The sequence below is a fragment of the Setaria italica genome, chromosome IV (genome assembly GCF_000263155.2).
Source record: "Setaria italica strain Yugu1 chromosome IV, Setaria_italica_v2.0, whole genome shotgun sequence".
Lineage (NCBI taxonomy): Eukaryota > Viridiplantae > Streptophyta > Magnoliopsida > Poales > Poaceae > Setaria > Setaria italica.
The window spans coordinates 39,415,402-39,437,415 of NC_028453.1; the positions used below are offsets into that span (position 1 = coordinate 39,415,402).

Below are 22,014 nucleotides of genomic sequence, written 5' to 3' on the forward strand. Positions count from 1 at the left end.
TGGGACTAGCCTTAGGCCATTCTCAACGAGGGATTTTATGTTTATGTTTTCAAAATGCCACATAAGCAAGAGAACATTTAATTCGTGATTGAAATAGTTCCATGCAATGTATTGTTTCATTCATTGTTGTTTCCTAGGCTATATGTAAGACACAGACTGTGTTGGAAACAGTGTGTACATCGTTTCATCACCATGAAACTCATTTCATCTCTTTTTTTATTAACTCTTTGCCACATCATAAAAACTCTGACATGGCACTCTATTTAAGGAGAATAAAACTCCCATTGAGAATGGCCTTATACACATGTTTTGAGACGGAAGGAGTAGCTTATAGTTTGCAGTAGTATACTAATACTAGTATGACGATCCAGACACCATACTGCAGCTTCTCGTTAAGCTGGTGGTGACTGTACGTGACACATAGGCATGGCGATATCAATTCAGCATGGCTGCAAAGGCAAAGTGACAATGACAGACACAGACCATTGTACACTTAGGGCCTGTTTGGATGCAGACTGCTAAAGTTTAGCACCTGTCACATCGGATATTTGATACTAATTAGGAGTATTAAATATAGTCTAATTACAAAACTAATTGCACAGATGGAGTCTAATTCGCGAGATGAATCTATTAAGCCTAATTAGTCCATATTTTGACAATGTGGTGCTACAGTAACCATTTGCTAATGATGGATTAATTAGGCTTAATAGATTCGTCCTCGAATTAGCACAGGGTTATGCAATTAGTTTTATAATTAGCTTATGTTACGTCCTCCTAATTAGCATCCGAACATCCGATGTGATACTGCTAAACTTTAGCACCTGGTATCCAAACACCCCCTTATCCCCTTATCCGATCTTTTCGATCAATCCAATAAACAATTAGGCCGATTGAGTAATATAGTAACATCAAATTGGTAAACACAAAGCTATTCGTAGAGGCAGAGATTGGGGTGAGTCTCTCGAGGCAGACAGTTGAGACACTGTTCATGAAACTTGTAAACCAAAATTTGCAAAGCATGTGTTGCCAATTGGACGAAGCAACCTCAGCCAGCGGACTGCAACAGATTGGTCAAAAAGATTTTTATTTGATGGTGCTGGATAGGAAGGCAATCATCCATATCTATCCATCTATCTTCTTCAATTTGGTTGAGAGTTATTGGAGAGAAAGGTTCTTTCTTCAGGTACTCCCTCCGTCCTCCGTTTCAAATTATAGGTTGTTTTGACATTTCTAGATGCATAATTTTTACTATGTATATAGATATAGTATATATCTAGACAAATAGCAAAGCTATGAACCTAAATGCTAAAACGACCTACAATTTGGGACGGAGAGAGTAGCTAAAATATCTGGTGCACAGTAACTCTAGTGATCTTCCATGCACTCCGCAAAAACCTACCAGTTATGCCTTACTCGGTGAATAATGACTGCACTCAAAACCTTGTCTGATAAAGTAGATGGTATTAATGGACTAGAGAGTGCTAGATTAGCATGTGGACATATGAAGGGTTACATTCATCACCAAGGAAATCCTTCAAGGTGTGTAAATAAGAATTGAGGTGAGAAGAAGCTGCTGAAGCATCTAATGCTCATGTAAAAACGAAGAAGAACTGATGCCGAAATGCTCATCCATCTGAGCATTCATATTAGCTGAATGTGTTTGACAGCAACTATTCTCTAATCTATACAGCACGCTAACATCAGACGTTGGTGCCTTTTGGGATCATATGATTGGGTTTTCCTTGGTGTTTGGGTTGCCGTGCCCCACCTTGAGAAGTTTCTGGACTCATCTTATACTTGGAGACACTACCATGACAGATGAGATCTACACACAGTTCCCTCTCAGTTCCAAACTCAGTCACGCCTTGCAGCTGTCCATTTCCTTGTGATGCAATAAAGCAAGCGCAACGGCTGTGGCGCGCCACCGTGGTCAGAAGCCGCTGCTGCCACCGCCGACATCGCCTAGATCGACGTGCGCGCCCGGTTAAACAAAAGAAAGTGGTGAACGAAATTGGATACTGTGCACCGTAGCATCCGCAAATCTTGCAAAACATAAGGCCATTCTTAATGGGAGTTTCATTCTTCATAGAGTGCCATGTCAGAGTTTTTGATGATGCGGCAAAGAGTTAATAAAAAAAAGAGATGAAATGAGTTTCATGGTGATAAACGATGTATACACTGTTTCTAACACAGTTTGTGTCTTGCATGGAGCTTAGAAAATAACAATAAATGAAAACAATACATTGTATGGAACTATTTCAACCACGAATTAAATGTTCTTTCGCTTATGTGGCATTTTGGAAACATAAATATGAAATCCCTCATTGAGAATGGCCTAAGGGCAGTCCCAATAGGAGAAACCAACCTAGTTTCCATAGTCTAGGATATTATATCAAGAAATCATCCTTCACAATGCAACTTTTTTATCTAGAGTCTAAATAAAAAACCAACCAATCATTCTCCCTTCTAGTACCAGATCCTCTATGCATCATGCAAAGGAGCTCGAGTGATGGGTAGCAGGGTGCAAGCACAAAGGATCTGGCAGTAAGTAAAAAGAAACTACTTGGGTCTTCCCAATGCAGATTCGCTGGTTTCTTGGCCCATTGGTGCACGTGAGGACTTGGTTTCCTCTCTAAGAAATGGTTTCTCTCTCTCCATAATAAATCTACTGCCACATCAGCAAATTGCTTAGTTGGCATGATAATTAAGAGGGATAGAAACTATCATCAATGTCCCATTGGGACTGCCCTAAGTGATCCATGCTTATTTCCCCGTAAAAAACTGGTACTCTAGAAACGGTTCTTCTTGGTTTCAATTCCAACATCCTCTTTTGTCTTGGAAATTTGTGCCAGTCATCCTCATTGACTTGACCACCATCAATTCATCATCTTCTTCAGCTGTGATCTTGAGTTGCCTGGGGAAGAAATAACTTGTCACGGAGTTCGGTGCAAATCCATTATCCGTTATCCACAATACGGATAAGCTACTGCTACCAAATTGTGTTCTGTGGTTCTTTCTGCCTATAAATACCCGGCATGTTCCTACTGCGAGCTCACCACACTCACCATCTCGTCCGATCCAGTTCCAAGCTAGTGGTCAGTGTAGAGACTGCTTGCGTGAGAGAGGAACAGAGAAGCAGAGAGAGAGAGAGAGAGAGCAATGGGGATGGGGAGCAGGCACATGTGCTGCCTGTCGACCCTGCTCCTCCTCCTGGGACTGTCATCCGGCCAGGTCCTGTTCCAGGTAACCAATTCATCCGATCATGGCCGATGCCCTTTGATCTGACTGATCATGCGATCATCCCGTAGGTTGTTCAGCTTCGTCGTTGATATCTCTCTCTGAAGGAATTGAGCTGGTGCAGGGGTTCAACTGGGAGTCGTCGAAGCAGACGGGTGGGTGGTACAACAACCTGATGGGGAAGGTCGACGACATTGCTGCCGCTGGCGTCACGCACGTCTGGCTCCCGCCGCCGTCCCACTCCGTCTCCAGCGAAGGTTACATGCCTGGTCGTCTATACGACCTGGACGCGTCCAAGTACGGGACGGCGGCGGAGCTCAAGTCCCTGATCGCCGCGTTCCACGACAAGGGCGTGCAGGCGGTGGCGGACATCGTCATCAACCACCGGTGCGCCGACTACAAGGACAGCCGCGGCATCTACTGCATCTTCGAGGGCGGCACACCCGACAGCCGCCTCGACTGGCGCGCCCACATGATCTGCCGCGACGACGCCAAGTACTCGGACGGCACAGGCAACCTCGACACGGGCGCCGACTTCCCCGGAGCCCCCGACATCGACCACCTCAACGACCGTGTCCAGCGGGAGCTCACCGAGTGGATGCTATGGCTCAAGTCTGACCTAGGCTTCGACGCATGGCGCCTCGACTTCGCCAGGGGCTACTCTGCAGAGGTCGCCAGAGTCTACATCAATGGCACGGCCCCGAGCTTCGTCGTCGCCGAGATATGGGACAAGATGGTGCCTGCTGGCGACGACGGGAAGCCCGCGTATGATCAGGACCCGCACCGGCAGGCACTGGTGGATTGGGTGGACAAGGTGGGCGGAGCGGCGTCGCCGGCCACGGTGTTCGACTTCACCACCAAGGGGATCCTGAACGCCGCCGTGGAGGGTGAGCTGTGGAGGCTCATCGATACGGAGGGGAAGGCGCCCGGCGTCATCGGGTGGTGGCCGGCGAAGGCCGTCACCTTCGTCGACAACCACGACACGGGCTCCACGCAGGCCCAATGGCCGTTCCCCCACGACAAGGTCATGCAGGGCTACGCCTACATCCTCACGCACCCCGGCAACCCATGCATTGTGAGTACATATAGCTGCCGTTATTCTACTTGTTGCATTATTGGACATCGACATGATCTCTGATAGTGAATGTGGTCTCTTGATCAACTGCAGTTCTATGACCATTTCTTCGACTGGGGGTTCAAGGACGAGATCGCAGCACTGGTTGCGGTGCGGAAGCGCAATGGCATCACGCCGACGAGCGAGCTGACGATCCTCGAGCATGATGGCGACGCCTACGTGGCGGAGATCGACGGCAAGGTGATCGTGAAGATCGGGTCCAGGTACGACCTCGGGCACCTTATCCCGGTAGGGTTTGAGGTTGCTACCCACGGCAAGGACTACGCCGTCTGGGAGAAAGGCGGCAGCGAAGAAGTGACTCGGGCATAGACTCGAACTACTGAAAAACTGACGTTTCAGACACGCAAACAACATGGTTGCTGTTCCTGTTGCTGGTCTGAATGTCAAGCTCTGATGAGTGATGACCATAGGCAGTACGATCTGTTTCTCTGAAAGACGCAGATAAGAGTAACACAATTTGGGGTAAGTAAACCATTTATATATAGCAGCACACAGGATTGATACACCTGAGAGTTGTATACAAAATGATAAATAAAATAAGTGATTTTCCTCTGTACAAGAGGATGAGAGAGGCAGTTGAGCCATATGTAACGTTCTAGATGATTTAGCCTCACTCCTTGTTTGAGCTCTTTACACTCCTTGTTTTAGCTCTTTACCTCTGATTCTCTGTTAGTGCTTATGATCCAGAGCTCTTGTTCTCAGCTCTCTCCCTCTCATGGCTATACACTTCATTTTCTAGAGAATAATAAGTTTTCCCCACCTTTCTTTTCGAAGCGTGCACAAGTTCAAGGTTCAGAGTCTAAGCGTATTCGAGGCGAGCCCGCAAGTAACACATACAAGATTCATCATCCCTAAGAACTTTCCCAACAACAGGCCACCATCGGCCTGCAGCCATCCACTTGCGCTCTTGGGTGAGTTGCAGCTCTGCAACCCAACCGTGGGATCGATTCACAAATGAAGCTCCCGAATTTGAGGCCTGGGAAAATGTTGAGACGGGCCAAGTGATCCTCGCCGGCCCTCCTGTTCCTAAGGCTTACACTTCTTCTTGTCAATGCATGCTCATTACCAGGGATAATCGTTAGCACATTTTGCTCATGGAGAAGCATCTCCGTGAATAACTAGGTCACGTCTTGAGGATTCTGTGGAGATTAATATTCAGTTTCGCGCTTCCAACTGTAAGACTCTTAATAAGGATCCTACTCACTATCGTCAGGAGTCTACTTCACCTCGCATGACTTCATGTTCTTAGCTAGTTAGTTTGTATGTTCACTTACTAAGAACCACTATAGTCATCTTTGTGTTGGTCACTACTCCCTCCGTTCCAAATTGTAGGTCGTTTTAGCTTTTTTAGGTGCATAAATATAGGGTATATTATTAAGCATCTAGATATAGGGTATATCTAGATGCATAATAATATCTATGAACCTAGAAAAACCAAAATGACCTACAATTTGGAACGGAGGGAGTACTTAAGAGGCGTTGTCTCTTCTTTACCTCCCCTAATTCCCCAAAGCTTTTTAGGCATATTTTAATACGACATGTGCTATTGAGCTCTTTAATTGTTAATCTCCTGGGGCCCGTGACCCATTATGAGACTACCACTCGGCAATTTTTTTAAACCCAACTGAAGCTACCACAGAGAGTCGAACCCAGACCTGAGGAGTCCTATTGAGACCATCTAACCAACTCAGCTTGAGACTCGTTCGCACCGAGGGACTGAAAAAAAGAACATTCTATCAAAACATTCGGTAGAATTGATCCTCCCGTATAGACCTACTGCAGTCCCAACCCAAACCTCCTTGCCCGCGCCTCCTTTACCCCCCTTGGAAATGCTAGCTCCCAAAATTCTCTCACGCACAAGTTTCCCATGTTGTAGAGTGGCGATAGTGGTTCTTGCGTCATCGTCCGGTGCTTGTGCCTGGACACCGCCGATGATCCTAGCCCGTGTGTCTTCCAGTAGCTACCTCATATCCATTCCCTTCTCGCAAACCACATCCCAATCTCGCAAACCACATTTCCATTTCTTTGGCTGTCTCTTACTCAATCTACATCTCATTAGCCACTCACCTCCTTGGGATCGGTGGTTGAGGCGAGACCGCGATGATGTAGTCAAGCTATGGACAAGTATGGATTGATGTTCTTTGTTGTGTCATTAATTTAATAAACTGGTGTACTCTGGAGGCACTGATTAAAACATGCTGGTACCAAATTTAGTTCTTAAATGATATCTTCGAGACCAAACTATATAACAATATTAATTTTCATATTTGAGCGTCAAATCAATTCAGATTTCAGTGTCAATTTAATAAACCGGTGTACTCTGTATGGCATGCTTTGTTTAACCTACAATGGAATACGATGAGTATTACTACTTTCGTGCAACAATATCTATCAGATGACAATGGCTAGACTATCCTAGTCATGTGGCTTAGATTGCTCCTTGTAAAAATCCAAGAGCAAATTTGTCATTTCCCATACTACCTACGAATTCCTACGAATTGAATAAAAGGAGCCCAAGGGGCAAGAGGATAATAGGTTTACATTTTTCATCATCTCATCCTCTTGCCTCTCCATCTGAGCTCTCTCTTCTCCTCCCATTGTCTTCAAGCTTGGGCCCTCACATTATGGAGAGAGTACTTGTTATATCCATTAGATCAAGGCCAAATTTTGAACAAAGACATGAACGAATGAGCCTATTACTATGCCACTAGAATTTGTATAAACTAAGGATTTATAAATTTTGGATTAAAACTAATGACATGAAATAAAATAGTAAATTTAAAAGACCATTGGGGTTTAAATGAATAATTGTTATATAGAGTTTAGGCTGATCACATTCTTCAGCAGCAGCACATTACCTGCAGAAATGAAAACTGCAGACATGAATACCGCTGGCAAGTACCACGCACGGGCGAAAAACTCGCGGGGTTTCGAAATCGAATGGAAGCTTACAGATGGCGAGGAGCGGGCAGGGCCCATTCTTGTTCTGGTAGGCGATGGGCGTGCGGCGTCCAAGGAAGTTGACGGCCTTCGTCCGGTGCATCACCTCTTGCGGCTCGGCAGGCGGCGCGGCACGCTGGGACTGGGGATCCACCTCCGTCGCGCCCGGCGGGGCCATCAGCGGGTGAGACAGGGCGACCGATTGGACGACATGGAACCACAAGATTGCAAGGATGACGCGGAAGTTGCCGGAACCCTAACTCAAGGGCGTGGATTGGAGAAGGCAGGAGAGGGTGGTGGAAATGAGGGGAAGATGTAACAGCCTGAAAATTCAAATCTAAAAATCACTCGAATTCAAAAACTTCAAAACCTATTTCAGAAATCTACTTTCAAAATATTGCAAAACTATTCTCAAGCTCAATTCATTTTTTCATCTAAAATCCATCCCTAGCTTAATCTCCGTTTCCATTAGTGCAACCGATTAACTTGCTTCTCTCTCTATTCTCCCTAAGCCAACAACCTGTTTATCAATCATTTCCCTCTAACCTCTCTCACTCATACTTCCTGCATGTGCATGCACAAAACAGAGACGAGCTTCTCGCAAGCATCTCATGCCAAGCTTGCGACGCAAGCCCCTTGCCATGCACACTACCGCAGTACCGTAACCCGCACAGCTCTCGCACGCGCGACACGAGCCGAGCAAAAGCGCACCATTTTATATCATGCTAGTCATCTTTGCACCATTTTATCTTGTTAGCAAAATATTGCAGATGACTAGTAGCGGGACATATTTGTGTGAGAGAGGGAGGGATGGGGCCAATGCCACGTCATCTTCCATTTTGTGCTGCACATTAACAAACAACATAACAAACCGTTGCAGGGGATAATTAATCTAGATGGCATTGAATACTTAGAAGGTTAAATATCCAGTTATACAGTTGAGAGGGTTACGTAGACACGAACCTCAATATTTAGGGGATGAAGTAGATTTTTTTAACATGTTCTTGCCATGTCATTGTCCAAATGTAATATGGCGTAGGCAAAACCACCTTCAAAACTACTCCAGAGAGTTATTTAAACGATTTCGGATAGTTGAGATGTAGGATACCCGATTTTAGGGTTAAGTAGACAATCCTCTATGGGTCGGGGGTAAAGTAGACTTGTTCCTGCACCTCCTCGCCGCTCTCGTTCCAACTGCATGATTCCTTTTCCCGTCGTGCAAGTCGGACCACGGTGACGATGCTCGACGTGAACCTGTTCCACACCGGCAACCCGGATCTTGTCCGGGAGTCACAGGTTCACTGCTTCGCGGCCACATCGATGAGGTCGTTTCCCTCGACGACGCCAGTTCCAACTAAACAAGGACAAGGTCCAGCAGGAGCTCAACACCAACAGCAAGAAGATCGGCAAGCTCAAGTCAGGCAACTTCGAATCTACATCCAGGCACTGAAGCAGAACCAAGGGCCAAGCGAAAATTTCAGCAAGGAAAGTGAGCAGGTGGATATAAAGACGGGTAGAATTGAGATGAAAAGTTAAAGAAAAAAAATGGTTCAGCTGCTGAAAGATAGGGGCCTATATTGTTCAGACTTCAGAAACAGGAGTGATCATCTACGGCCGTGGAAAGTGCCTAGTTAACCCCCGACTGCCCGGTCGACACCTCGACGGCGCGCGCCGGGTTCACGTGCCCGGTGCCCATGGCGAACACGTCGGCGTGGCCGCCGTCGCCGTCCATGATCGCCTTGCTCTGCCGGCCCGTTATGTCGGCCGAAGACACGATCGCGGACCGGGACATCGCCGGGCTCCAGGACGGGTGCGCCGGGCCGCCATCGATGTCCTGGAGAGCACGCTGAAGTTGACCGGCGGGCGTCGCCCTCGAGCCCTGACGGGCCGACGAGCAACGACACGACAGAGAGCACACGTCAGGCTCGGCCCGCTCGCGGAGAACACCGCCACCGCCGACGCGCACGCGCGCTCGCCCGATCCGCGTGCCGCCTCGTTCGCCACTGAGCTTCATGCCGGCCCATCGTTCCGGCGGCGCACATGACGGAGAGGCCACGCGCGGTGGCGCGGAAGCTGCCGATGGCGATGCTGTCCTCGAAGAGCGGGATGGGGGGAAGCCGCGCCGAGGGAGAGTGAGAACACGTCGGCGCCGTCGCGCACCGCGATCGTCCATCCCGGCGAGGATGCCGGCACCACCTACGCCGCGCCTGCCGGGCGACGATGCTCGCAGCCTCGCACGGCGAAGGGTGCCTGGCGCAGCCGCCGCCACCGCCTGAAGGTTTGCAGGGCTGTCGGCTCACCAGCACCGGCGGGTGGGCCGCGACCGGGGGCGGACGGTATTTGATTCACCGTCCGGGGTGGACGGTATTTCATTTACCGTCCACCCCGGGCCCCCCTGGCCCGTCCAATCTGTATCCCGCGGTTGGAATTAAAAGCATGGATCACCCCATAAGAACGCGCCGCGGCTTCGATCGCTGCGATAAAGCAAGCGCGACGGCTGTGGCACGCCGCCGTGCTCAGAAGCCGGCGGCGGCGACGCCGACATCGCCTAGGTCGACGTGCGCGCCCGGTGCCACGCCGCGCGCCTCGCCGGCCCGGGCGCCCAGGACGCTGGCCCCGGCCACGGCCACGCCCGCCGCCGTCGACGCCGTGCGCGTCCCGCAGCGACACGACGACACGTACGCGACACCGCTTCGGACGGGTTGGTCGGGTAGTTGGCGCCGATGAGCTCCCGGTTGCAGTTGGAGACGTTGAAAGTGCTTCCGACTGCATCGATCACGTCGGCCCAGAAAATTGACGAGTTGCTGTCGGACTCCGATCCGATTCCCACGACAAGACCGTCTCCGATCCGACTCAATTCCCCAATCCATCTCCCGGTCTATATAATGAACTCCCAGCCCTCGCCATCTTGCCCATCAAATCAACTGCACGATTATTTTCCCCGTCGCCAAGATGCTCGACTTGGCGCTACCTGTTCCGCACCGGCGAGCCAGGTCTTGACGTTGTCCGCGAGTCCCAGCTTCACCGCTTCGCTGCCACCGATCTCGTCGACGAGGTCGTCGCCCTCGACGACGCATGGCGGCGCCAGCGGTTCTGCCTGGACAAGGTCCGGCAGGAGCTCAACTCCACGAGCAAGAGGATCGGCAAGCTCAAGGTCGGCAAGCAAGACGATGCGGCGAAGGAGCTCATGGATCACACTAACGAGGCCAAGAAGAGGCAGGCGGCCATGGAAGCCGAGGTGCACAAGGCCAAGGCCACGCGCGACGCCACGCTCATATCCATCGGCAACATCCTGCACAAGTCCGTGCCCGTCAGCGCCGACGAGGCAAACAATGTTCCCTTACGGACATTCGGAGAGAGGAGGATGGAGGAAGGCTTGAAGAATCACCTGGATCTCTGCCTGATGCTTGACATCGTGGATCTGAAGAAGGGTGTGGCTGCCGCCGGCGGAAGGGATTACTATCTGAAAGAGGAAGGTGCCCGCGCTGATCAACTTCGGCATCGCTTTCCTAAGAAAACAAGGCTACAAGCTCATCCAGACTCCTCTCATGATGACAAAGGAAGCCATGGGTAAATGTGCTCAGCTATCCCAGTACGACGAGGAGCTTTACAAGCTAGAAGGAGAAGGGAAGTTTCTCATTGCCACGTCAGAGCAGCCGCTGGCCTGTTACCATCAGGGCGAGCAGATCCATCCTGATCAGTTGCCGATCAGATACGTCGGCTACTGAACCTGCTTCCGGAAAGAAGCTGGTTCACACGGCAGAGACACGGCCGGTATCTTCAGAACGCACGAGTTTCAGAAGATTGAGCAATTCTGCATCACAGGCCCGGATGGCGATGAATCTTGGGAAATGCACGAGGAGATGATCAAGAATTCAGAAGATTTCTGCAGGGAGCTCGGCATAGCAGGCCAGATTGTCAACGTCGTGTCAGGTGCCCTTAACAATGCTGCAGCCAAGAAGTACGATTTAGAAGGGTGGTTCCCTGCATCAAAGAACTACAGAGAACTGGTGTCATGCTCAAACTGTACGGACTATCAAGCAAGGAGGAGGCTTGGGATCACCTATGGCCAGAGAAAGCGTGATGAACGATCAAAGAAATATGTTCACACGCTGAACTCTACACTGACAGCCACTGAGAGGACACTTTGCTGTATACTGGAGACGTACCAAAAGGAGGATGGTGTTGAAGTGCCCAAGCATATGTATAGCAACTATCTTGCCTATCTTCCTTGAGGAGTTCGTTGGGCAGCTTTCCATGGCCATTTCAATCCTGACGAATTCACCACTTGCTGGAGGAGCTCCCGTTTACCCTCAGCAGCAGCAACTTTGAGGTCCTCAGCATGCTGCGGCAACCAGCAGCGGCAATTTTGTCGAGCAACTTGCCTGCGTGCTCCTGAACGCCCTCTGGAGAGCTCAGAGCTCACAGCTAGATGGAACTGCAGCGGTGGAGGCAGAGCACGCAGGGGAGGCCGAGCGCATGGTTCGTAGGGCGCCTCGAGTAGGCACTCTCGTGTGGTCTCAATTTACTCGAACCATACCAATTTGTATCATCAACGATGCTCCAAAATTCACCTGTTCTATCGAATTACGCTACGACATACGTTTTATCATTTACTAGTTAACAAGGAACAAGGATCAATCCAACTCCATTCCAGGAACGTCACTGTATTTCCTCGTTGCACATGCTTACAAGTTACACAACACACAACCAGCGTATCGAAATGAAAAGGGCAAACAGGAAAGAAAAAGGTTGTCAATTCGTGCATCCTGTGAAGTTACATAACACACAATCATCGAAATTAAAAGGCAAATAGGAAAGAAAAAGATGTCAATTCGCGCATCCTGTGTTTCCACACATACTGTAATGCTCCAAGAACATACATCATTCGGACTCTCGATGCATACTCTGATGCTACTCTAAAAAGGCACAATTTGGGGCTGTTTTGTGTCTTATTACATGACATCCTGTACACTACTGGAGGAACCCTGTGAAACAACAATGGGTGGGGTGAGGCGGTTGGGCTTGGGGAAAAACAAGATACCATGCCCCAACAGCTAATGAAATACCGTATCAACATTCGAGTGGCTATTTTCCTAGCACTGAAATCTCGCAGCAATTTTCTATAGCTTCTGAAACCAACATTACGCTACTTCTATGCCAGGTGTCTTGGGGAGTAATCGACCACAGACTCCCCTTGGTTCTCTAATGTCTAGGCCTGGTTGTCTATGCAGACCTATGTTCTACTTGGGACGCTTGCGGTTTGGGTACATCACATCACCCACAGTGTCTTTGATGTAGGTCCCAACTCTATTCAGGTTCTTAGCCACACCATTAGCAACAAGCCCAGCATTCCGCTGAAATCTGCAATTTCAATAGACAAGGTACGGTCTGTTGATTTTGATGCAAAATTTGAGAACTTAAAATTCATATGAAGCAAAAGACCAACTCACTTAGTTATGAAATCGTCTCCTGCATGCCCTGGTTTGTACCGATGTGGTTGAGGAACTGCAGCACAATACCAATGAGTAAGTTTTAAAACATGAAGTTGTGAATTCTACAGGCGCCTACTAATGACAAACCAAAGAAAGAAGCATATTCAGAAGATTCTTTCCAAAAAGCAAAACAGCAACACTGGAAAGATATAGACACAAGCTCCCAAGTAATCAGATCTTTTTCACAGTTTCACCACTAAAGCGTGTATTTTGAGGATCAATATCCACTAATCTTACTTTCTACAGAACATGAGCTCCCCACAAAAACCAGTAACAGGTACAGTGGCAAAAACTCACACATCCATAAAAAAGGAAACAGTATATCACGAATTAATCAATCAACGATTCTATTTTGTGTATCAGGAAACATTTTTTAAGTACTAGTTGAGTGATAGATAAACTTGATTTTTATGAAACTATATGGTACTCTCCACATAGGTTCAATAAAAGAATAGGGATGATCAAGGATTCAAGGAGGTAGTTTAGATTTTTTCCAATTTTGGGAGTTATTTCTTAAGGTCTCATACCTACCACACATGCATCATTCAACATCATAAATCAGGTCGCTTTCGAGGCTACCTGTGCAATCTACATAATCATACATTTCTCCATTAAGAGCTTAATTCTCCTTCCAATTAAAATTTGAATGACACTTTTTTGTGTGTTTCAGGTACATGAATGCAACAGTAGATTGAAACTAGAAATGAACATATTTGAACAAGCAAAGAAGTCCATCATATGGAAAGTATTTGATCCATGGGAGAAATAATCTTTGTTAAAAAGTGGAACTTGAGTGTGTACACTGGCAAGCAAGCGTGAACTTCTTTCAATGACCATTCCACTTTTGTAGCATACTGTGGTAGCTTTGCAGTTTCTAGCACACATACTAATCCTGGAATTGAAGAAAACTTTTCTCTTACCTTCTTTCTTATTGTGAGGTGAGCCTTTCTTCACTGGGGCTCTTCTATCTGCTAATAGCTGAAAAGGGGGGGGAACATATTTGCTCTTAGTAAAAAGAAATGTATAAAGGATCATAAGACGCAGATTAACTACTGAACACTAGCTGAGCGGTTTCAACAGTCAATGCAGAATAGATTTGGAGAAATATCAAGAACATGGTTTCTACTGTGGTTGAGCATTTATTTCTACTGTGGTTGAGAAAGAAAAAAACATGCATAACTATTGCAATAAGAATATATGCTATGCAGATCATCAAATTGGCATTTGTGGTTGAGAAAGAAAAAAAAACATGCATAACTATTGTAATAAGAATATATGCTATGCAGATAAACAAATTGGCATGAACAGCCATCCAACCATTCTGACATTTAGCATAACCAGTTTCATGTTTCTCATCAGATTCTGATTAGTCAGAACTATATTCACAGTATATCAGCTATCCTGGGATGATGTTCACACAATGACACTTAATACCTTCAAAGACTAACTGCTAAGATAATCATCATGTTAAACTGACACCATGGTTTGCAGATTTTACCTCGACTCCAACACAAACAGGTAGCTGTGCATGTGCTTTCTTCTCTCGTACCCCCATAGAAGTTTCCTTGTCATCTAGGTACACTGAATAGCCAACGCATGCATATTTGAAATCCGAAAGGTTGCGACCTTCTTGGATAGCTTCCAGTTCAATTTCCCCAATCATACGCTCAGAAACTGATACGTAGTTAAGAAAGTCGATCATGAAACAGAGTTAATCAAACTGTTCAAAACTATAAATCAGATAACAAAATAAATAGACCATGAAACAGATTCGAGATTTATACTGCTCCGTTACTTGATTATATGATAAACAGAGTGTACATGCATAGACAAAGAATGGGCCTTTGCATATTGTTATGGAACAGATCAGGTTTAGATTCACGGTATCCTACACTTTTGGTCGCTAGGTGATAAAACAATTTTATGGATGGACCCAAGTGCGTCAATTATATTTGTTTCAAGTCAGTGGAAGACATGATGCTCCTAATAGGCCTAACCTCATGCTGTTAGGTTAGATAATCCAAGACTACGTTACACGGATACGCTGGGAAGGTGCCGTATCGCGTATCGGATATGTATCCGATACGGATACGGCATGGATACGCGGTAAAAACGTTTCAGGAAGTGTAACAAATAAAAAATTCCTGGATACGTTCGTCGGTACGTATTGACCGTTTGAGATACGGCCCAGCCCAATATCCCTCCGAGGCTCCGACCTTCCCTGCTGCCCCGATCTGCCCCGTGCGACCCTCCAGTCTCACGCTGCCGCCGCTGGCTTGCCACTCGGTGCACTGCCGCGGTGCCGCCTGCTCCCACAAGCGTCGCCGCTCGCCGGTGGCAGACTTCCGCCGCCACCCACATCCACCCCACAGCAGGGAGGCTGCCAGCCGCGACGACCTGCACTCCTACATCTCTGACAAGCTCGCAAAGAACTGAAGAAGACAAGAAAATCTACCACTCTCCTTCGGCTCAACGGCTGTCCAGCAAACTCCAGTGAGTTTTTCCCATTCGTGTTGTTTGTTGTCCGGTCAGCCCTTCGCCCCTTCCCTTCCCTTTCTCGATTGATGGTTCTTGACGTTTTGTTATTCAATTTCTCCGATCTGCTTCCTGATCTCCACGAGTAGATTGCAACGACAAATTCAAGCGGTGCTAGTGCTAGTGGTAGCATAAGTTCAGAGGACAATGAAGCGCCTGAAGAGGAAGCTTAGTCAAAGCCAATAGCCATCGATGATGCAAGCTGCCCTTTTAAATTTTCCTAAATTTGAGACTGTTATGTTAAGTTTGTTGTTACGTACTACTGTATTAGAACCTTTGTTGCCTATGTTGGACTTGTGCTTATTGTTGTGAACTTGCTATATGCATCAGTATTTATCTATATTAAAAAAATGCTGAAACGTATCCACGTATCGGGTTTTTTGAGAAATGCCGTATCCGTACCCATCCGATACTGATACACGTATCCATATCTATGCAGCATAGACTAAAAGACATGAAATCAATACTTGGTGGAGAATTGTCAAGAGAGCCATATATGCCAAGCCATATAACAGTTCAAAATGGGATACAGTTCAAAATTTCCCATTGAAACCCCCTAGTCCTGATATGGTGAAATTTCATGGTTAACATATAAACCTGTGTGGATGAATTGAATGTGTCCAAACTTCATGGACGCCAAGTCCTGATATCACACCTTTCCTAGAAGCTAGCACAATCTGATACCATAGAAATTGCTGGGAAATGTCTCTCCGTGGAGTGAGAGCCAGGCCACTCGCGGGGGCGCGGCGTACGGAGCCCAGAGAAAGCTACAGGGCATTGTGTACTGCGGCGGGCTGGATCAGTAGAAACCCTAGCACGAGAGCCGAGAAGTAGAGGAGGAGGGCGGAGGTGGCGGCTGGAAGAGGCGCGCGCGAATATACCTTGGGGAAGGGCGCGGGTGACGCCGACGCAGACGGGGCCGCGCGCTCGCGACCGGAGCACCGACGAGTAGAAGAGGCAGCCCTTGCACGACCTCCCCTTGGCCGGCCCTCCTCCTGCCCCCGCTGCCGCGGCCGCCGTCGGCGCCGGAGCGGGGGCGCCCGCCTCGCCGCCGGCGCGCTCCATGCCCGCGGGCGCGCCGCGTCAGGGGGCAGCGGCGGCGGAATGGGACGGATCGGCCAGCGCGCGAGGAGGCCAGGCGGTGGCGGCGTGAAACCGAAATGGAATGAAATGGCTGCGCTGGAGCGGAGGCGGCGGAGAGGAGAGAGGCTGGGTTTACGTCGCGGTTTCGTAAACGAATCCTCCCACGTTTTCATTTTCGGTTCCTGCGATTTCCAGAGACAGGTGGGGTGCTTCACCAATCACCGCTGCATCGTAATACAGCTTGGAATTACGCCCATCACTGAATTCATTCATCGATTGGTGTGAGAATTTCACGTGGAAGAGTAGCATGATTTAACATCATTTTCTTTTTTACGAACATGCCATTTAAATTCATGAGAGAATTCAATATCGCGATGGTACACACCGCAGGCAACGATACAGAAGCTGAAACCAACATCAGGGGCCAATGATCATCTTGCAAATCATATTTCAGTATTCACATGAGACAAATCACAACGTTCCACCATCTGACCATATTGCAGTGTTGCGTATGTACATTTCCTTTTTTTTTCAACAAATAAAGATCATTTATGTACAGAAGGTGAGGTTGCAGAGTACAGTTAGTTCCTGTACAATGGGTGGCTTCTTCTACAGAACAAATTACATGTCATGGTGCTGGTCCACATTGACTGCCCGGCTGCATTGCATTCCATGAACCATCAGAGATGTTCCCTCCAGCAGTGACATGAAAATGCTGTTGCAAATGAAGAACTGGTAAGCACATACAGACCTTATTTCTGAAGGTTCCATTTTTGTGAAGTGTAGGTTAGCCAGCCTTTCTAACCTATGCAGCCAGAACTCGGAGCAGCACCCCAAGTAGCACACTGTTCAATTGGAAAATTGTCCTATTTAATTTGAATTCATAGTCACCAATGCCCACATACATATTATGAGCAACTGATACAGGACATACCTCATGACTGGAAGAGAGTAACAGTTGCAATATATCCATTTTTCATCACCTGTTAATCAAAGAAGACAGAAAACACAATGTCATTTCTGACCTGGCAGTGTAGTACACACAAGGGGAAGAACTGATTTTGAATTCAATGGAGGATTAATAGCCACCTCGAAGGCAATATTCTGATATCCATATACAAAAGTTGATCCAAATGGATTATTCATGGAGCCTTGTGTCTGGATCGCAGCTCGACCACAATCACCGAGGATCTCCTAATACAATACAACCAATACAAGGGTTGTTAGGAGTGCAAAAAAAACAACCAAGCTATCAGAAGATAGCATTATCACTCCAAGAATTTCTATCACTCCAAGAATTTCTAGTTTGATACATTACTACAGCCAGGATCAACGTGTCACTGAAAAATCCATAGCCTTCCAGAACAAGCAAGGGCAGAGTTGTCATTCTTAGCATCAGAGCATTAATACGTTTAAAGAAGCTAACGCCCCAATGCTCTAAAGAAACCATCATTTATTTATACGCATATTAAAAAAGTTGGCATACAACATTTAAGAAGGATGAGATATCTCATAAGATAATATAGAAAGTAACAAGATGGAGAACAGAGAGCTCAAAATGTTAAGAAAATGGTAGGTTAAAGCACAGAATATAACTTCAAACCACATGGAATACATCATATGCAATCAGAACCTTAACAAGACATTCAAGAATTCCATTGGTAACTCGACCGTGCAAATAAGTCATCTTATACACCATACCTTAACTTGTTCCCACTTTGTTCGAGGTGTAATACAATTCTTAGAGACATTACCAGGCTGATATGTCCCTTCAACTGGGAAAAAAATATAGGTTATTGAATAGTATTGGTTCAAAGGCAAAATAATCATAGTAGTCCAAACCTTCAGCGTCATAGATAACGAAGTTGCATTTCTTATAGGAATTGAAATCCGAATGGCCAGGGAAGTTAGTGTGCAAAACAAACTTCTTTATCCTATGTGTCTGTAAGGAAAAAGAATCTGTCAGCGTGCTCTCTTTCCACAAGAAAAACCCTTCAGTACCCAGTAATACAGCGAGGAGATTCTCCATACCTGTCCATCAAATAAGATATCAATTCCACGGGAGAAATAGTTGTAGAAGTAATCCCCACAAAGTGTTGTCCTTGGGCGGGTGTCTGATCCAGAGTGTATTACCATCTGGTCAACCTGACAAGATGGGACAGCAAACTTAGCAAGCATTCCAGATGAGAATGCACCAATGATTCTAGGGAGAATGGCATTCTTTTATATTGGTCTTTGCACAACAAAATTTGATCATATGCCACAGAAATACTGCATAGTCTCAACTCTCAGTGGATCTGTATAGGCTAAAATACTATCTACATGTTTCCATGAGTTTTCATAAACAATTAAATTCATATGCAAACCAATACAGCTTAGCTTATGCCATATGTTAAGTGATGTTAGCAATTGAAAGAATTCCATAGCATATGAACCCTGAAACCTCTATTATGATGCCTCAACTAAAACTGACCTGCTTCTGATGAATACCACACGGGCGACCCAAGTCAGTCCAGACATCCTGCAAAAGAAAACCAAGTAAAGGAGCAAATCAGGGCCACTGTTAAGTTATATTTTACTTCAGAAAACAGATATATGATGTTTTGACCTGTGGTGATGCACCAAAAGGAATACGTTGGCCCCCTATTGTGAACCATAGCTCTTCGCCAAGCTGAAAACAAAACAAATTATCCATGTATATGAAAAGGCAAACTGGTAATACATGGCAAGACAAAAGACCATACAGAAACCCCCTCTTTTTCATATACACAAACAATATAACCACTGATTTCTATGATTGACCCTCATACAACAAAGCAAAAGATATAGTTTATTCGACAGTAAGAAACAGAATCCAAAACAAGAGCAAGTTTTTTTTCTAGCGACAAATCTTTTCTTCATTTTATTTTGCTCAATAGGTTCATAGATTTCCTTAGGGAAGAAGGTGCCTTGATGGATGGGTGGGGACGGGGTTTGACAGTCAAGAAGTCAAACTAGATAGTCTGGATTACTTACTGAATTATGAAACATCAAAATATCTCTTCAACTTCAACAAAATAAATAAGCTGGAAACATAGTCAATAAATCACAGCATACCTTCGCATGCACCTCCTCCATATACAGGCTGCCTGAAGGCAATGCAGGAACAGCTGCTCTGTCCATCAATGATCCAACCCCAACCTTGCTATCTGTTGAGCTATCATATATAGAAACCCTGCAAGTAACAGGGGTGGTTCCATCTGGGAACTCCAGGGGCAAATCTGCCACTGCCATAGCAGTTAGGGAGGCGAGGTAAGATGTAAGGAAAATGTGGGTACTAATAGAACATTCATAATTGAATGTGGTCTTTTAGTAGAATACCTTCTCCATTGGTGAAGAGATTTGTATATTGGCTGGGGATTGGGAATGCAAAGGATAAACCCTACAAAACCTTGTGAGTAAGGCAAACCTACCAACAGAGAGAATAAAAAAAAAAGATGAACTGAGAAAGAGAAAAAAAAATAAGTTGCTATTTGTCACGTACGGGATAGAACAGTGTATAAATTCCCCTCTCCTTGTCATATATACCAGGGAAGGTTGGTCCGAAGAGTGCATAAACAGCTGCGAAAGTGGCTAATGTTGATGGACCGCTGAAGAGAAAGAGAGATTATCAGTAACATCACACAACAATGGGCTGAATGGTTGATGTAAATGAGTGACAGTGTGACAATATATCTGCTCAGGATTTATTCAACAGAACAGACTAAACAATGAAAAATATTGATCACAAGATCCTCACCCAATTAAAGATGTTGCATATCGCAATTGTAATCTCTTAACATCATAAATCTCAATGAGACGGAGCCTCTGCAAGGAAATAAGAGCCATGAAACTTTAGTAATTAAAGATGAGACAGATCCCCATGCAGAAGCTAGAATTACTAACTATGGTGAATTAGGCCCTATTTGTTTGAGCTTCCTGGCAGCTTCTCAGCGTGAAAAGCCAGAAGTTCAAACAAACAGCGAACTTCTCGTGCAGCTTTCGAAAAGCTGGAAGCCCAAAAAAGTTGAGTTTATATGGAAAGCTGGAAAGCTCAATTTTATGTGCTTTTCGTAGCTTTCTGAGCTCAGGAAGCTAAACATATCTTCTAAAAGCTAGTGTTAGTTTTTCAGCTCAAACAAACAGGCCCTTAATATTTTTCAATTATCCAAATCAAAGCCTTTTAGTCCCAAGCAATTTGGAGTAGGCTAATACATAACAGGCTTCAATTTGATTTTGCAAAAGTGGTCCACTATAGTCTTTATTAATCTTCACGAGCTAATTTCATCATGCATTCAGCACTGGCAGTTTCAAATACGCTTAAAATGTACAGATTAACACGAACATACCTGTGACCAAGGATCAAAGCGTAAATGAAATCCATGGTCCGGAAAGCTGATGATAAAGTCCAACTTGAGCGGCTCCTAAACCAATAGCATCAATCAGTCAGGAACATTTTGGTAGCCCTGGCACCCAACGAACTTGTGCACCACAACTCACGAACCTCGTCGAAGTACTTCACGTGGACAACGTCGTAAATGTTAGGTTGGTGCTCTATCTGCGCGAAGGCATCGGAGATCGGCATCCCTGCACCGATTGCGAGGTCTCAAGTCAGAATTGGGTCAAAGTTTAAAACTTTAGCTAAAGTGTCGCTTAAAGAACAAGTCTATTTTTCCCCTCCTGTGCAAACCGAGAGGAAAGAAAGGAAGCAACCGGCGACCGCCGATCCCGACCGGAGCGGCGGCGGGTGGATAGGGTTCGGGGGTGCTCACCGAGGGTGAAAGGGCCGACGCCGAGGCCGGGGCGGAGGTCGAGGGTGATGGCGCCCATGGCCGTGCCCTCGCACCGCCGCCGCACCGGCACCGCTGCCTGGGACGGCATCCCAAGTGGCGCCGCCGCCGTTGCCGCGCCGCCGCCGCCCCCCACCATCGCCGGGGACCTCTGCGCCTGCATCCCGGGGCCCACCCACCTCGCGCTCCCCCCTTCTTCCTCCCCGATGGTTTATTCCTCGCGTGCTGCGGTGCTGGGCTCGATTCGACTGGATTCGCGTGGGATTGCGTCTACTCCTCCATCTCCCCCGTCGCGGACTCCCGGTGCGGTTTAGCTTAACGAGAAAACTAACCCCGTGGGGTTGGCTGCGTATGACACGCGGGCCCGGTGGCTCAGTGAGTGTGGCCTAGAAGCGGGGCCCGGATGTCGGCGAGGGGATCGCCGCGGGCATCTGCGCCGCTCCGGGCCTTTGCGGCCGGGGTTACGTGCGGAGGAGGGGCGTCGCGCGGCAAGGTAGGTGGCCGGAGGGGCACGTGGCGGGCTTGGAGTGGAAGAGACTGCTGTTTGCTGCGAGGGGTGAGTTGCTTGCGTCTGTTGCTTCTGCTTCTATTCTATGATTGCTTCTTGTTTTCAGTTGGATTTACAACCGGCTCCAAGTTAACGACGATACGAACTCGATTTGGGGGCGATTCAGATAGTATCTGGCAATATTGGCCTCGTCCCCAAATTGCACCTCTCGTTTCAAATTTCACTTTTGGATGCTACCATTAGGAGGCAACATATTTATGTGGAATATAAATA

The 22,014-nt window shown here is 46.9% G+C and overlaps 3 protein-coding genes and 1 pseudogene across 6 annotated transcripts; 2 read left to right on the plus strand and 2 right to left on the minus strand.

Moving 5' to 3' along the window:
* Positions 1-3,066: 3,066 nt before the first annotated feature.
* LOC101783371 (alpha-amylase type A isozyme) lies at positions 3,067-4,936 on the plus strand. The gene is made up of 3 exons (XM_004966372.2): positions 3,067-3,243; positions 3,362-4,312; positions 4,406-4,936. The coding sequence occupies exons 1-3, from the start codon at positions 3,160-3,162 to the stop codon at positions 4,679-4,681; spliced, it is 1,311 nt and encodes a 436-aa protein (XP_004966429.1). The 5' UTR covers positions 3,067-3,159; the 3' UTR covers positions 4,682-4,936.
* Positions 4,937-8,551: 3,615 nt separating this feature from the next.
* Positions 8,552-11,547, plus strand: LOC101781093 (annotated as a pseudogene).
* Positions 11,548-12,093: 546 nt separating this feature from the next.
* On the minus strand, positions 12,094-16,561 carry LOC101781493. Its single transcript, XM_004967231.3, has 5 exons — positions 16,224-16,561; positions 14,306-14,481; positions 13,728-13,785; positions 12,766-12,820; positions 12,094-12,676 (listed from the first exon to the last, which is right to left on the minus strand). The coding sequence occupies exons 1-5, from the start codon at positions 16,405-16,407 to the stop codon at positions 12,556-12,558; spliced, it is 594 nt and encodes a 197-aa protein (XP_004967288.3). The 5' UTR covers positions 16,408-16,561; the 3' UTR covers positions 12,094-12,555.
* A 281-nt stretch (positions 16,562-16,842) lies between these two features.
* On the minus strand, positions 16,843-21,558 carry LOC101783771 (UPF0183 protein At3g51130). 4 transcript variants are annotated; one of them, XR_002677528.1, is made up of 16 exons: positions 21,216-21,558; positions 20,948-21,030; positions 20,793-20,867; positions 20,204-20,271; positions 19,949-20,054; positions 19,786-19,846; positions 19,522-19,691; positions 19,034-19,096; positions 18,899-18,946; positions 18,457-18,570; positions 18,268-18,367; positions 18,127-18,200; positions 17,515-17,616; positions 17,360-17,408; positions 17,177-17,270; positions 16,843-17,083 (listed from the first exon to the last, which is right to left on the minus strand). XR_002677528.1 is itself a non-coding variant. In XM_004966377.4 (16 exons), the coding sequence occupies exons 1-14, from the start codon at positions 21,394-21,396 to the stop codon at positions 17,361-17,363; spliced, it is 1,296 nt and encodes a 431-aa protein (XP_004966434.1). In that variant the 5' UTR covers positions 21,397-21,554; the 3' UTR covers positions 16,843-17,140; positions 17,231-17,270; position 17,360. The 4 variants fall into 4 exon arrangements, 2 of the variants coding, with proteins under 2 accessions (XP_004966434.1, XP_004966433.1); XR_215114.4 differs by having other exon boundaries at positions 17,515-17,619; positions 21,216-21,553; XM_004966377.4 differs by having other exon boundaries at positions 16,843-17,140; positions 17,231-17,270; positions 17,515-17,619; positions 21,216-21,554.
* Positions 21,559-22,014: the final 456 nt, after the last annotated feature.